The 16,107-nt window shown below is 41.2% G+C and overlaps 1 protein-coding gene across 1 annotated transcript; it reads right to left on the reverse strand.

Moving 5' to 3' along the window:
• Positions 1–4,523: 4,523 nt before the first annotated feature.
• On the reverse strand, positions 4,524–9,146 carry SRP19 (signal recognition particle 19). Its single transcript, XM_064735726.1, has 5 exons — positions 9,078–9,146; positions 7,916–7,991; positions 6,890–6,961; positions 5,806–5,917; positions 4,524–4,856 (listed from the first exon to the last, which is right to left on the reverse strand). The coding sequence occupies exons 1-5, from the start codon at positions 9,119–9,121 to the stop codon at positions 4,723–4,725; spliced, it is 438 nt and encodes a 145-aa protein (XP_064591796.1). The 5' UTR covers positions 9,122–9,146; the 3' UTR covers positions 4,524–4,722.
• Between the last annotated feature and the right edge of the window lie 6,961 nt (positions 9,147–16,107).

Genomic DNA, 16,107 nt, shown 5'->3' on the forward strand with positions numbered 1-16,107 from the left:
GAAGTGGTCAGGCAGTTGATTTGGATGATCATTTTATGTCATTTCCCTTCCTGAAATAGTATATCCCATTCTATTCCATGCCATACCATCCCATTCCATTCCATTTCACTGCATGTGTAGCTTCAGAGGAGGAATCTAGGGAGCCACCATCTCTCATATTACCAAGTTGAACACATACAAACATCCCACAGGTGTATGTGCCCCAAAAGGCAGTTCTGGCAACAAGTTTCTCTTAAACACACACAAGGAACAGGATGTACACACGGGTGAGTTTTTTAAGACCAGCTGTTTTTTGCAGTGCTGTTCCTTGAGTTACTTCATGGCTGAAGGCTGACAATTACATATGGTCACATATTATTGTCACTTCCCAACTTAAAACACATTTCAAAATAACCTTTTAAAGCTCCCTCTCTTTAATTACTCAATTAAGAATTGAGTAATTATGGTGTGCTTCTGCTATAGCAGCTACATGCTATACACCTGAAAGAATAAAGCACCTATCTCACAACAGTGCTGAATTCTCATTTTTAATCATTCTGTTATTGACTGCCTGTATCATCACACCTCCCTGATGCTCAATGTCAATGCTGCCATCCATTCCTGATGCAGAAATTGTTGTAAGAATTGTTATAAGGATTTTGAGCTCATATGTCCATTTCAAATGTTTAATTTTTGCTCAGGTACCTAGAAAATGGTATAGGGAAATAGCAGACATGTACTTTTAGATCTGGACTGTGACACTAGTTCATTATCCATATTCCTCCTCTCGTGGATGCTGAGTAAATTCCCACTCATGGATGCATGCCCTTCCTTTGTTACTGTTGCCACCTACAGGAAATCTTAGACCAGAGTGTCTTTTTAGCAACGATACTGCATAAATAAAACCTCACAGAAAACTATAAAAGCAAGGCAGGTGGAATAAAAGGACGTTCATTGTCACCCATTTTCCCCTCAAAAATAAAATAATATTTAAGAAAATATTCACAGCATTCAGACTAAAATATTTCTGCATTTTTGCATATAAAAAGATTGCAATATTTCTGCATTTTTACAGCTGACTTGTCTCCAGTCCCAGTCCCACAATAGTCCATAAAATTTTGCCTGTTCCCAGAAATGAGGCATAATCTGTTAACTGAGGAAAAACTGAGGTGGTCTTCACCTGTTTGTTTTAAATCCTCCAAGGAACCCAGCTTATTAAAATACAGAAATGAAAGTCTAGTTTATAAACTTAACTCTGTAAGGAAAAGGGGAGGTGTGTTTAACTTTGTGCTGCCTCATCTAGGAACAAATATTGCTTATATAATATACTAAGTCTAAATCCAGAAATCACAAAAAGCAAAGCAGTCCCATTTAAAAGATGGGAGGATAAGCAGATAGGAATTCGGCAACTCAGTCTTCAACTTCCTAATGGTAGTAATCATCTAATTTCCTAGCAGAGCTTTAAAATACATAAAATCAGCTTTATCCAAAATATCCACAAAGCTTTCTTTTTGTTAGTTTGACTAATTCACATTTCAGGTATTTGAGCTCAATATTACCCTTTTCAGAAGTCTTTCTTGTCTTTCCTTGCAAGATTGCTAGACTTTAAAATAGTTTTAGTATTTGGGGTTCTTAGATCAGGAAAGTTTGATAAGCAATGCCACTAAGATTCTTTCTCACACACACAGATGGGTCAGACTGCTTCTGAAGGTATTTAATTTCAGACCACAGTAAATTATATCCCCCAAGACTCGACTTCCACATTTTTCAGCTGTCTGTAGTCTAAAACTCTGATTTACAAACGTTAAGCATAATGTGATTTTAACTTTTCATAGAGCTCTCACTTTATTTAAAATTTCAGAAAAATTACTCATCACTCAGCAGAATCAAGGAATAATTTGAGCCTAACAATCTGTGGGCAATTATAGTCTTTTATATGACAAGTGTATCTTCCATTCCTGGTATTTTTCCCCATATCTCAACTAACTGTAGCACTTCCCTAATTCTATAATAGAGTGGACATACCTTAATAACCTCTAACTATGTCCTGTGATTTTCTGCTACAAAAACCCCTTTTCATACAGCATCTGCTTCCACATCTCATACCCCATGGCATTTCATCAGCTCACAGGGATAACAATTAACTTCTTAAAGTTTAGGCCAGACACTCTAAAGATAGCTCATATAAACTCTTACATCACCAGAAAAATCGCTCCTAAAGACATTTGTATACAACCACGGTCAATTACAGCCTTAGAACACAGGGGTTCCTCTCCTAAACATTCTAGAGAATCTGCATAACTGCTCACACTGAAAGGCAAGAATTCTCCCCAGTAGTGAGAAGAGAGCAGGAGGGATGTGAGTGTGGACATAGACATACCTTTCCTGCAGAATCCAACATCACTCTGGAATGAATCATGGGGTGACATGGGCAGTGTCCTGTCCTGGCTAAACTGATGCTGTGTCTGAGGGGTGGACTTGAGCATGGGCACCATCACAGAGGTTCTGGATGTGAAACAGACAGCGTGACTAAAGCCTCACTGGTATGGAGGACGATGGCTGAAATGTCAATATGGTAGGACCAGGCAGCTTGAGTGTATCAGTCCCCCAAATCTACCAAGGCAAAAGCTCACAGTGCGGGGATCAAGCACTGGATGGCTGGAAACACCATTTGTACCACACCTCTGTCCTGGGTCTTGAAAAGCAGGTCTTATGGGGGCACAGTGCACCAGAAATAATTGAGTCAGACAATGGGATTAATTTCCAAAGCAACCTCATAAAACACTTGGGTCAAAGAGCATGGCACTGTGTGGGAATATCACATTCCCTGCCATGCCATCGCATCAGCCTCCAGAAAGATCAAATGATGCAATGGATGGTAAAAGACCACACTGAGAGCAGTGGGTGGCAAGACCTTCACCTCCTGGGAAGAACATTTAGCAAAGGCTATCCAGTCAGTCAACACCGAGGGATTGCCCAGCAGCTGGTGTGGCCCAGTCTGAACTTTTGCTTATTGCACAAGGGGATAAAGTTCCTGCAGTGAACATTAAAAATATGCCGGGGAAAAGAGTCTGAGTTATCCCTACATCAGGCAAAGGAAAACCCATCCCTGGGATTGTTTTTGCTCAGGGACCTGGATGCACGTGGTGGGTCCTGTGAAAGGATGGAAAAGCCTGGTGGTCAAAGGGACTTGATTTTGGGAAAGAATACCCAATTAATTATATTAATTACTATGTAACACTGTGAATTATCACTTCTGTGATGGCCCTGTGCCCATCACCACATTGGCCACCCCATGGAGCCTGTCTGTGCTGTGCTGGATTTGCTCTGACCCCAACTCCCTTTTGATCACACATTAATGAACTTTGATGGAACCAGGAGCACAGCAGTGATGGATTCAGAACTTCTTTCCACATGCAACATTCAAACACCACACACCTTCTCTCCTGCCTGAAAACTGGTTATGACAGATGGAGCCCAAGATCATGCACTCAGTGAGCTCAGTGGGCTTTTATAGCGATGGTCCATAATTTAAGGGAATTTTATGTGTCTGTGTATATGTACCAAGAGAGGAAACTGATGAAGTTTTGGGAAGTGGGATATGGCATTACAGAACTTCTATGGAATAAGGGATGCCTGCTGTCCTGACTTCAGCTGCAATCCAGTGAATTTTCTTCCCAGCAGCTGTGAGTGCTGTATTTTAGATTCAATGTGAAAATAATACTGCTAACACACTGGTGTTCTGCTTGTTCCTGAGCAGTGCTTATCTTAAAGCCAGGACTTTTCTGTGCCTAATGCTCTACCAGTGAGGAGGTGTGGCAAGAAGCCAGGACCTAAGCTGGCCAAAGGGATATTCCATATCACAGATTAGCATATTCAGTAAGTATATAAACGGGGGAGATTGGCCAGGAGGGACTGATCGCTGCTGGGGGTGGGATGGGCTGGGCATCAGTCAGCAGGTGGTGAATAATTGTATCGTGCATCGCTTGTTTTGATTTTTTTCCTCTCATTAAAAAAAAAGTATTTTTATCTCATTATAATTGTATTTTTATCTCATTAAAAATAATTATATTTCTATTGTAATCACTATCACTTGCATTATAGAATTTTATTTAGTTTAAATTATTACACTGTTCTTACCTACACCCACAAACCTCTTCTTTCCTGATTATCCTTCCCTGCATTCCATTGAGGGTGGGGAGAGAGGGAGGGGCTGGATGGTGGTTAGTTGCCAGCTGAGGTGAAACCATAACAATTGCTCAAAATTCCCTCGAGCCTGGGACTGAACACTTCCAGAAATGGGGAACACACAACTTATCTGCACAACGTCTGCCCCAACTACCCTCATGGTGAAGAATTTCTTCCTAATACAGATTAGCAGAGGATTAAGACAATTGCTTCACTATCATAAATAAATGATTTACTGAGGCACCCAGATTTGAAAAGGTGCATATTTCTTTTGGAAAAAAAAAAAAATCTTCCACCCACCCTATTTGCTTATGTTCTTCCACTTTTAACATGGATGCTAACATCAGACGTGAAGGTTGTGTGTGAAAAGAGATTTATTGTTACACAGATGCAAGGCAGTTACATGCATTCCAGTTCCAAGAAAAGCAGGCAGTTCTACTCAACTTCACCTCTTCATTTCTTGCTTGTATCTTCACTTCAAAGTTGCTGCATGGTGTCCATCTGTACGTCCTGTAAGTACAACTATGCGATGCAACAGCGACTCCAGAAGTTAATTTATTTCTTTTTCTTCCCTTTACCTTTCTTGCCTCCCTCTCCTTGCTGAAGACTTTGATCACTACCTCCCATCTTCTGAGTTCTTGTTTTCAGTTTGGGAATGGTTTCTGCAGCATACAGCATCACTGATTTACCTAAAACACAGGGAGAGATCAATGCATGCCTGCTACGTTAACAACAGATAGGAAGCCTGGCAGATCTGCTTCCTTCCCCTGGAACAGCAAGCAGCTTGTGAAAAATTCTTGGGGGAAAAAAAATAAAAATGCAGGACTGATAAGTGTCACATTAGTCTGGAAAAGCTACATAACCTGACAATCTCCAAAGTGCCTACATGCTTTCTGCTACTCTTTCCATCCACCTCCTACTGGTCCAGAACACTGGTGACAGAATGATCAGGCAAACGCGACACACATTTCTAGAAAGGCACTGCTGCCCTCCAGCAGGACTCTGGTTTAAAATCATCTCTCTCTGTCAACACTCTTATGCCACTGTACACCCAGCACTCTTCTTGCTCTTTCCTTAAGATATATACTGTTTCACTTTTACATAGGGATTCATCTTCAGAAAAAATGCAAAGGATTAAATTGACATTCAAGATGAATAATTCGTAAGGGCAGCTGCTTCATTGTTAATTTATGAAAATGGCCAGTGGAAAATTCAGTTGAACTCAGTATTGTGTTTTATCAATTTAGCGTCCACTCTTATGCCCATATGATGTATGTATCCTAAAAAAAACCAGTGGAATTTAGCCATTTAAGAACTAAACTGTTTTAAATGTCAACAAAGCATTGTTGACAAAACTGAACAGAGTCCTTGCTTCACACAGCAATCACACAATGTTCCCCACAAGCCCCTTCAATGACACTGCTGCAGAAGCAGCAGAATCAAAGGCAACAGCATTTTACAAACTTTACTCAATGCTCACAACTTAATTTTGTTGACTTATACAAGCAATGAGATTTAATGGTAAACTGTAGGATTTATAATAGTTAAAACTAATTAAGCAGGCTGTTGATATAAAACAAACCAAGTCTTTCTGGTTTATTAACAGGCAAGGTACCTAAATCCGGGCACTGTACTCACGTGTTGGAAACTGAGGTAAACATGGGTTGCCATCATCTTGTTTGAGCTGGATTCGTACTCTACCTCTGTACTGCACATCTCTGTTCCATTCTCTGGGATACATCTTGTTCTTCTGCCACACAAAAGGAGAAATGTATTATAACGTGCATTTGAAGACACAACTGTTTCAGAGGCACTGCTGAAAGCAACTCCAGGTACTGAGCAATTTTGTGAGTAAACTGTTACAGGAAACATTTTATGTCCCCAGTGGTCTGAACCACAGGGGCACAGGTTTTTGTTTTATCTCCACTGGTACAAACCCTTCTGAACACCTAGGGATAGCAAGTGTTAGGTCACAATCACTGGTTTTGGCTAATTACAGCCTTCATTCTTGATGAAACATCACAGGTTTTTCAGTACAGATGTGTGCACTGTCCAGACACTTCTGAAAAACAAACTAATTCTGTAGCAGGCTTTTGGGTACCTCTGGAAGCGGACCTGTATTCTTCTTCGAAAAAACAACAGTTCTAAATTAATAACTACTTCAAGAAATGATTTGTGAAGTTACCTCTCTAGAAATCCAGACTCATTCCCTAATGAAAAAGTAACCAATAAACTATTTAAAGAGCAAGAATGTACTGCAATAAAAAGCTAACACTGTCTGGCTGAAACGTAACTCCAAAGGACTATGAAGATTTCAATTATCAGAATCCTATTCCTATACAAGATTAATTGCAAAGGTCATTACCTTCCATTAAAAACATCTGTTTTTAGAAGCTTAATTTGCAGAGTTGCAGCTTGCAAGAACAGCTTTTATTCTGACACACTTTTAAACATCCAGGAAAGTCTTCTAAGAAGGATAGTAAAACAGAAGTAATTTTTAATAAGCTTTAAAAGTCACATTGTCTGAGAGATCTGAGATATTCCTGACTTGCATGAGGAATGCAACATTTACTTCACTATTATGGTCAGCTATCATATAAAGCAAGCCAAGCTAGTAACAAAACTTCCGAACCACAACTTATAAAAAAAAAGACAAGATGAGAGAACAAACAGGCATAACTAATTTGGAGGTTTTTTGTATGTGGGACTTTTTTTTAATTACCTCTAGTAACACGTTGAATCCTACTGCTGCACATACATCTTGGATTTCTGTAGATGTGGGATTTTCAACAGCCTGTTAAAACAATGTGTTAAAATTAATTAGTTTTCAACTATGACCTGCCAATAAAAAAAATACCAGTTTCTCACCTTATATTCAGTAATTAGGAAAAGCTGATGGGAAAGAGAAGGTACAAATCTAGTGTAGAAGTCATATGTCAGTGATGCTGTACTTTAGAAAACATAAAAAAACCCAAAGAGCTAAGACACCAGGAAACAGATGAGATAGAATTCACTAGGACAGGGAAGCAAGTTAAAGAATCACTTAGAAAAAGTAATTGAAATTAACAGTTATTGTATGTACAGAGATACCCAAAGTTGTGAATTTGCTGTGAAGCAGCAAACTTACAGCAGGGACTGAGGGAGAAAAAACCCCACAAAATTTCTATACACAAGGCAGGAGGTTATTCCCATAGGTAGACCTTTGATAGGAAATTTGCATACTCAAGAAAGATTTTATTTTTAAAAAAACCCCAAACCCTAAGCAGCAAAGAAAGCCCTTTATATTCCCAGAACTGCTTGCTAAAATTGTTACAAATGAGTGACATGACAAAAAACTACTTCTGGACAGATCCAAAGCAGCAATAACTACCATGCCTGTGTGTCACGTGCACAGCACACAGAGTACAGGCTCATATAGTCAGTCACCAGCATCCAATCATTAGTCAGCTACCCTTTTCTGCATTGCTTTCAAATTCTGCAAACTATCTGTGTTGGCAGCTGAGTGTATTCAGCTCCTCATTACTTCACCTGCTTGCTCAAGGTGCTGCTCCCATGAAAGCAAACACTTCAGCTCAGGACTCTCCTGCTAAATTCACATGCTAGGACTAGGTTACCTTCAAATACACTGTTATTTCCATGCCATGGGGGAATGGAAAGATCAGAGTGATGTCTGATCGTTTCCAGCACACTACACACTGCTGCATTGCAAAACAAAATGTCCTATTTTCCCTGCCACCCATGAAATTACCTTGTCTATAGGTATCCTTCTTCCTTCTGCTATTGTCTTCTTGTTATTCAAATAAGCCGGATAAATGCAGATGAATCTAAAAAGAGAAAACAGCAAGTTTTTAAACAAGCTATATCAATTCCTTAATGCTTAAGCAGTATTTTCCTAGTAAAACAGAAAATAAGTGTCATGCCTACAACACAGAAGTTCCCACAGCAGCTTAGAACCATTTGTTTTCCACAGACTGCTTAATAAGATGCTGCAAAATCCCACTTTGAGTCATCATGGACACTGCACAACACCATTTTTTGGACACTATGTGTACAAGGGATGGCACTACCCACTCTGAGGAAAAAAAAACAAACCCCAAACCAAAACCATGAGGCTGAAATAGAACCCTTTGAACTATTTCTTACAATCTTGAAGCATGGTACACATGTATTTCCCTGAAAATAATTAACACTTTCTGAAAAGGTTTCACTATGCTATTAGCTAAATTCTGTGATTGTTTTGTTTTTTTTTTTAAAGTCACACAGAAATCACCCCAGATTTGGGTACATTTCTAAAAGCTACTGAAACACAGCGCTCCTAGAAACTGGCTTAAAGATTTTTCAATAGATTTACACTTGTCAAGCACATACACGGGATTAGCATGAAAGAACCTCAATTATAGTAATTAGACAATTAAAAAAACCAACTAGCTGAGACCAAGGGGATGTAGCAGAAGACTCGCATTGATTTTATTAATAAGGATCTATGAGAGCATAAGAAAATAGTTAAATAGAGTAAAACATATGGTGCAGACAGATTCCAATTAGCTGAATGACAAGAGAGTGACAAGGATCACGCTCCTGGCTGCCTCTAAAAACCCCAAAATCACCTCAACTTCTACTGTTTTCTCCTTCTCTTGTCTAGAGGTGTTCTCCACTCTGTGCTACTGCCATCTTTATGGGCCGACTAGCTCTGGGCTCTGCCTGGGAACTCCAGTTCCCAACCACCCACAAGTGTCACCACCACCCCTTGTCCCACGGGGATTTAATGCCAAGCATTAATCCCTCGCTCCAAGGGGATTGAAACCACCACCCCTTCCTCCGCGCGCGTTTTCTCTTTCGCGAGCCCTGACTGACACGTAAACAAAGGAACCCAGAAGGACCCGACCCCAAACAAGCCGTGCTCACGGTACCTCTCCTTGTCCGCCGGGGACGCGGCGCCGGCGGCGGCGGCCATGACAGCAGTACCTCCCCTGCCCCGCCCCGCGCCACGGCGGCGGAGAGGGCCCGCCCCCAGAGGTACTATAAGAGACTCTATTGGTCTACAGAGCCATCTGTCAAAAGCCGCAGCCTGTGACAAGGCGCTACGTCAGCGCCGAGGCCGTGCACGAGACTTCCGACAGGCTGAGGGAGGGGCGGCGGGAATGGCGGCGGGTAGGGCGGGAGCTGTGGGGGTGTGCGGAAACGGTGTGACACACACCCGCGAACAATGGGCTGCGGGCCCCAGGGAAATACGAGCCCAGAGGGTGGCGGTGGGCGACGCAGAGTGTGTTCGGAGGGCGCCACGCCGCCGTGTGGTGTCCTTCACTTACAGAGCTCTAGCGGTGTTTGAGTCAAAAAACGATTTATCTATAGATAATGTCTATATCTATAAATAATCTAAAGAAATGCAGGGAGATGCTTATTTGTTATTACCACAGCTTACTGTACAATTACACGAGAAAAACAGGCCAAAGCTTAAGGGAAAACTATGGGGTCAGTACTGGGTGCAGTCCTGTGTCGCACCTTCACTAAGGCTGGGAGTGAGGGGCAGGCGCCCCCTCAGCGATGGTGACACAGCAGTGTCCCCCTTGCTGGTGGCACCGAGCCGTGAGGGGGTCTGATACACTACAGAGTGGTGGTGCTGTCCACAGGGACAGGCTGGAGAAAGGCAGGAGGTTAGGGCCAGGAGCCCCTGGAGAAAGGGGCTGACAGGAGCCTCAAGAATGGCAAGAGCCAAGTGCTGCAGCTGGGAACAGCCCCAGGCACCAGCACGGGCAGGGAATGCCTCGTGGGAAGCGGTTTGTCAGGAAAGGCCCTGGGGTTCCTGTGGATCCCGATCCGGACGTGAGCCAGCGACATGTGCCTATTGACACCGCTGTGACAAGGCCAGTGGTGTCTGGGCCGCACCACGAGAAGCGCTGCCAGCAGGGCAGGGGAGGTGATGTTGCCCCTTGGTACTGGGGAGGCCACACCGGGAGTGCCGGGCCCAGTACTGGGCTCCCCAGGACAAGACAGACACGGACACCGTGGAGAGAGTCCAGTGAATGGTCACCAAGGCCATAGAGGGACCAGAGCAGCTCATCCTGGAGAAGAAAGGCTCAGGGGATCTCACCAATGTACATAAAACTCCTGCAGGGATGGTGCAAGGAGGATGGATCCAGGCTCTTTCCAGGGGTGCCCAAGGACACCACCAGAGGTGATGGACACACACTGAAACACAGGAGGTTCCCTCTGAACATCAGGAAACTCCTTTTCCCTGTGAGGGTGACTGAGTACTGGTACAGGTTGCTCACAGAGGTGGTAGTGTCTCCATCCTTGGAGATACTGCAAAGCTGTGTGGGAGTGATCCTGAACTACCAGCTCTTGGTGGCCCTGCTGGAGCATGGTTGGACTAGATGACAACCAGAGGACCCTGCCAGCCTCAACCATTCAGTCACCCTGTGAATTTCACATGTCATATTTTGTGCACTCTTCATACAGCAGCAATGTAACAGGACAAAGAACTGATCTATTCAGTATTTATCTGTGGCAGTGTCTTTTTAAATTTTTCTGCTCCACCAATATATCCAGCTGGCAATGAAATATGAAAGAGGGAATGCTAAGGCCCAAGTGCAATGCAGTAGTTTCCTCAGGGGAGAACTGTAAGTACTGTTCATGAAAACTTGGAAAAGTTAAGAGTTACAGGGAACCTTCAGAAGGAATCAGAGTGCTACAGATTAAAAAGTTATTGTCTATTCAAGTTTTTGAATGATGAGGAGTTTGCTGTGTTCAGTCTTTGCTCTCATTCTGTCAGAATGAATGCACTGCACAAAGTACTGCAGCAAACACGAGCAGCACAACTGTGTCGCATTAGCAGGAGCAAGCAGCTCTTGGAAGTGTGACTGCAGCTCTCTGGGACCAGCTCAGCGACTTGGCAGCTCCTCCAAACATGACTCAACAAGCTCCTCAGCTGAAAAACAAGGTTATGTAAATGAGGTGTGCTGGTTATGAAGGAAGTTTTTGCAATACTTGTTCAGTGCTAAAGATAGGTTTTTGAGGGTTATCTCCAGATTACATTGAAACTGACTGGTACAGAGGAAAGTGTAGCTTTCTAAGAGATAATCCATTTACAAATAATTACTTAGATATTTTGTTGCTTAGCAACAAAGCGTTCTCATCTTGTTAGCAGTAGCTTGATAATGGATTTCCTGTGCTTTTCTTTCTTTGCAGAGTGTTTTTATTTTAAATCTCCTTTCCTTGCACTCACTTGTCTTTCTCTTGAATGACTTTTTATTGAGATCCCTATCACCTAAGAGGTGTCAAGAGCTGCCATTACCTTGGGAGTTGTCCTGTTGTCCAGATTGTCACTGCTTACATCTATGCATCAGCCAACATGGACAGAAGTTTCTTCTGTCAGCTGCTGTCACCTGCTTTTAGCAAGACACATGTGGGCTGCCAGGGAGGAGAGGGCTGTTAGTGCGTAGTGTGAGCACAGGGTGGATGTGGACAAACCAGGTACAATATATTAATTGTCTCTGTGCAGGCATGAAGTGTGCAGGGCACATTCATGATCTGACTATTTCATGAAACGTGGTCATCCTACACCTTGTTACTGCCATTTGGTTTGAACAACCCATGCATTGCCCTTTTTTCCTGGGTCACAGAGGTCTGAACCCACCAAAAGGATATAAACATAAACCTCACTCTGCAGGACAGTGCTCTAGCAGGGTTTGAATCAAAGAACAGTCAAATCTAATCTTTTAGGAAGTAATGCTAAGAAATATTTATTTGGCATTGCCACAGCTTCATTTTTAAAAATTGAAAAATAGGCTAAAACTTAATGAAAAAATACTAAAATGTACTCCATACTATTCCCTTAGATTTCTATAGTGGTTTTAGTCTCTCAGATTGTAAAGCAATCTCCTCTGGTGCATGAGAAACAGCGCTCTGATAGTATGTTAAAGGCAGTGAACACAGCTGCAGTTTGTGAATACCATCGTTGCTTATTAAGATTGCCCTCCGTCAGTCCACCTAATAGAGAGCACTGAGAGAGGTTTTGTGTATTTTAATGTTGTATTATTTGACAGTTGCATGTTATTATTTTTTTTCTTCAAATTCACATAGCTTTTAAATACCAACATATTAATGGCTTATCTTGGAAAAGAATATTTAAATTTAGTGTTGTACAAGATACATAGCATGTGTCAGCATTTGTGAAATAGAAAGGGTACGAAGACAAAAATTATTTTCCACATCTTTTTCAGATGGAAAAATAATTAAAAAGTTGTCTGAAATGGAGTTTTGTGGAATTAGACTGGATCACATGGTGAACATAACTGACCACACAGGGGAAGCATGGGGTTTTTTTCTGCAGATCTTATTACTTACCAATCTTCTTTATAGGTGCTAGAATTCACAATGTCTTGAAGCCAGGATGCCTAAAATGAAGCAGTGAGTAGAGACATGTCAGTTTAATCCCCATCATCACTGTAAAATGACTTCACTGACTATATGGCATCCAATCACTGCATTTGTTCTAGTGCCATAAGAAATACATTTCAAAATTGAATTCTGCATATTTCCAGCCTGAGGAGTTCAGAGACAGAAGTAGGTCACAAAGCATTCCAGCTCAGGCACGCTGTAGCTGCATGCATTTTCCAAGTATCTGCTGGCCCTGGACTCAGCAATGGAATGGAGCACTCAGCACCTGAGAGGTTCTAACCAATTTAAAGCAGTATGAAGAGAAGGGACAATTGCTGGTGAGGATAGGACTTGTACACATCTGCAGCAAAACAGCAAGACTGCAGATAATGCCTTTGGAGAGCAGTAGGAGGGATACTGGTCTTGGAAAGCTGTGTATAACTTACTGAGGTTATTCCTGTGTCTGTTGCCACTGCAGTGGAAGGGAAGGGGCAGGGAATGAAAATTACACTATAAAACCCTAAAGCAGAGAATTCTGCCTCTGTGTACACTGTCACCAGCAAGTCAGGAGTCCTGACTGAGATTCTGTTTTTACTGTTGATGGCTTTTGAGGAGGAAAAATAACAAAAAAAAAAAAATCCCCAACAAAAACCAAAGGAAAAAAACCCCTCAAACCTCAAAGAAAACCCTTCAAAAAAACCCAAAACAACCCAGCAACATGAGCCCTTTACAAATATGAAGCAGCAATTCAATGTGGTTGTGATAGATTGCTGCAATTCACCTGGGGTAAATGCAAATGCCCTGACTGGAAGTGGGAGCCCAAGAAAATGGAGATGATTTGAGGTGACACAGTGTTTTACTGGAAGTGTCACATACACCTTCTTATTCAGACATTGCATCCATGTTCAGTTTCTTCTCACTTGAGGCTTCCCTCCATAGTCTAAACATGCTAAAAATACCTGTATAATAATAGGACTAGTGAAGTTATTCAGGAGAAGGCATTTTCACCTAGATTGGTGAAATGATTTTCACCTAGATTGGTGGAACATCTCTGTAGTGGACTGCAGATAAAACACAGAACAGGGATGCAGAGGGAAATGTTGATTTGTTCAATGGTCACTGAAGGGAAGGGAGCAACATGGGGAGGATTTGCTTCAGAGTTTTCTAAATGAGAATTCCAGAATGATATTTTTAAGTAAAATATAAGGGCTGGGAAAAAACCCACAAAACTTTAATAGTGAAAAATACTTCAAGAATTATGACTCAAGTTGGAAGTAACAGGCGGGTCTGTCCAACAGTAAATTTTCAAGAGCATAGACAGAAAATTATTTCATTTAGTTTCATTTTGCTGGTATTTACTTACCATGAGACTTCAACATGCAGAATTAATCACTATTTGCTACTTTTACAAGACTGTATGCACCATTTTCCCAAAGCAAGAGGTGTCCTTATGCATGGCAGAGTTTCAACCCAGAACTGGATGATTTCTAAGGTCCCTTTCCTACTTAAGCCATTCTGTTATTCTGTGATTTTAAATCCATAGACTGCCTTTCGATTTTAATGATCCAGAATCCTGTCTGCTGCAGAAGTGTTATCAGAAGACAGAGGCACTACCTCATGCTCATACAGAGAACACCAACACCAAACATTCTTTATGAATCAGCAGAAGCACCACTTCTGTTCATCTCAGTGGCAGAGGACTATAAATGTCAATAGCTTGTTTAAGGAGTGTTGGATGTCCTAATGCCACTTGAAGCTTAAATGTTTCAATCTGTGAAAGAGCTGCAGCACCAAGAGCAGCTGAAAAGTGGCCTTGAAACAACAGCCTTACTTGTATGGTGTTTGGACCTAAAAGTCTTTTGGATTATGTCACCTAGACCCAAAATTGACTTCCATGAATTAATGTACAGCAAACAGTATATACAGTGTTTCACTGAGACCCCGAGGATAATGCTGGGCACCACAATGTCAAAATTCTGTCCAAATCCCTATTAGCTGGCCACAATGAAACTGGCAAAGTGGAAAACCATGGATTTCTACCAATCTCTCATTCCTTCTGATTGCAAAGACTGTATTTCTTAAGTATGGAGCTCAGTTTTACACCCATTCTTTATCTTTCTGTTTTAGCTTTGTAAAGCAGCTGACAGCTGTGTAAATTCACAGCTGTGTACAGCCAGCTTCCAAGATCAAAAGAAACCATCAGTCATCTGTGTGTGATACAGTAATACAGGATTTGCTCTGAATTCCTAGCTTTCACTTGAGCTAGATTTTCACTTCTAACAAGTCCAAATGATTTATGTTCTGGTTTTGGCTGGGATAGTTAATTTCCTTTCTAGTAAGTAGTATAGTACTGTGTTTTGAATTTAGTATGAGAATGTTGAAAATGCACTGATGTTTTTGTTGCTAGAGTAAGTTTCTCATGCCTTGCCAGGAAGATAGCTGAGTGGCACAAGAATTTGAGGGGGGACACATAAACGAACCAAAATGATAGTTCCAGACCTTATGGAATCATGCTGAGGATATACCTGTGGAGAAAGTGGGCTGGAGGCCCATGCTCAGAATTGCCTAGGAATCAGTCAGGAAGTGGTAAGCAACTATATTGTGACTCACTTGTTTTGTAGATTCTCTGTTGTTGTTGTTATTATTATCATCATCATCATCATCATAATTTTCTTCCTTTTCTGTTTATTCAACTGTCTTTATCTGAATGTACAGTTTTCTCATTTTTACTCGTCTGATTGTCTCCCCCATCCCACAGGCTGGGTTAGTGTTTGATTGCCAGCTGTGGTTAAACAATGCCACATAAAACACTTAGGAGTGTCAAATACTGCATCACAGCTGTTCAGCTGCTCAGTGTAGTAGGAAAAAAAGGATGCAAATTCCTTTTCATCATCCAATGGAATAACAAAATACTACTACCAAAATAATAAAAATTGGGAGTTTTCTTATAACTCATTTTATGGCTTAACTTTTACATCTGTTTGTGTGTTCTTCCAGTTAATTGCAGTGTGAATGTGTGCCATCCAAGACCTTAGCAATAGTCAGGTAAGATGCACAAGTCCTTCCCTGCTACCAATGTGATTTTTGCATAGGGGACTTAGAGAAAACAGGGCAGAATTGGGCATAGCCTACCTTCATTTGTATTTAATATAATCATCACTCAAAGTCTCCTTGTTTTCATGATCCCTACTGATTTTAAATTGCAGGTGATAATTATAATGCTTTTAAAAATCTTATTTTTAATAAAACATTTAAATTTCTGGCAAAGCAATTTTCTTTTCTGCATGTAAACAAAGACTTAAATGCTTTTTTTTTCCTAGAACAACTTGAAAATCAGTCCTGAAATTACAACTCAATATGAAAAAGTGGTACAACTATTAGAAAACAAGGGATCTTAGTAATCAGCAATGCTCTTTTGTGAAAGTCTAAAGTGAATAGTAGAGTGTAAAATATGTATGCTAATATTAATATATATGTGTATGTGTGGTGGGAATTAATCAACTTAGGTCCCTTAATAGTCTAATCAGGGACTAAAGAATTCGTTCTTTACAGTAAAAAAGG

This window comes from Zonotrichia leucophrys, chromosome Z (genome assembly GCF_028769735.1).
Source record: "Zonotrichia leucophrys gambelii isolate GWCS_2022_RI chromosome Z, RI_Zleu_2.0, whole genome shotgun sequence".
NCBI lineage: Eukaryota > Metazoa > Chordata > Aves > Passeriformes > Passerellidae > Zonotrichia > Zonotrichia leucophrys.

Bases quoted from the DNA above. Each gene is read 5' to 3' on its own strand.
- SRP19 (XM_064735726.1), bottom strand. From the start codon at position 9,121: ATGGCCGCCGCCGCCGGCGCCGCGTCCCCGGCGGACAAGGAGAG. The intron at 7,992-9,077 runs GTACCGTGAGCA...TTCTCTTTTTAG, and splicing joins TCCCCGGCGGACAAGGAGAG to ATTCATCTGCATTTATCCGG. The intron at 6,962-7,915 runs GTAATTTCATGG...TTGTTTTAACAG, and splicing joins GAAGGATACCTATAGACAAG to GCTGTTGAAAATCCCACATC.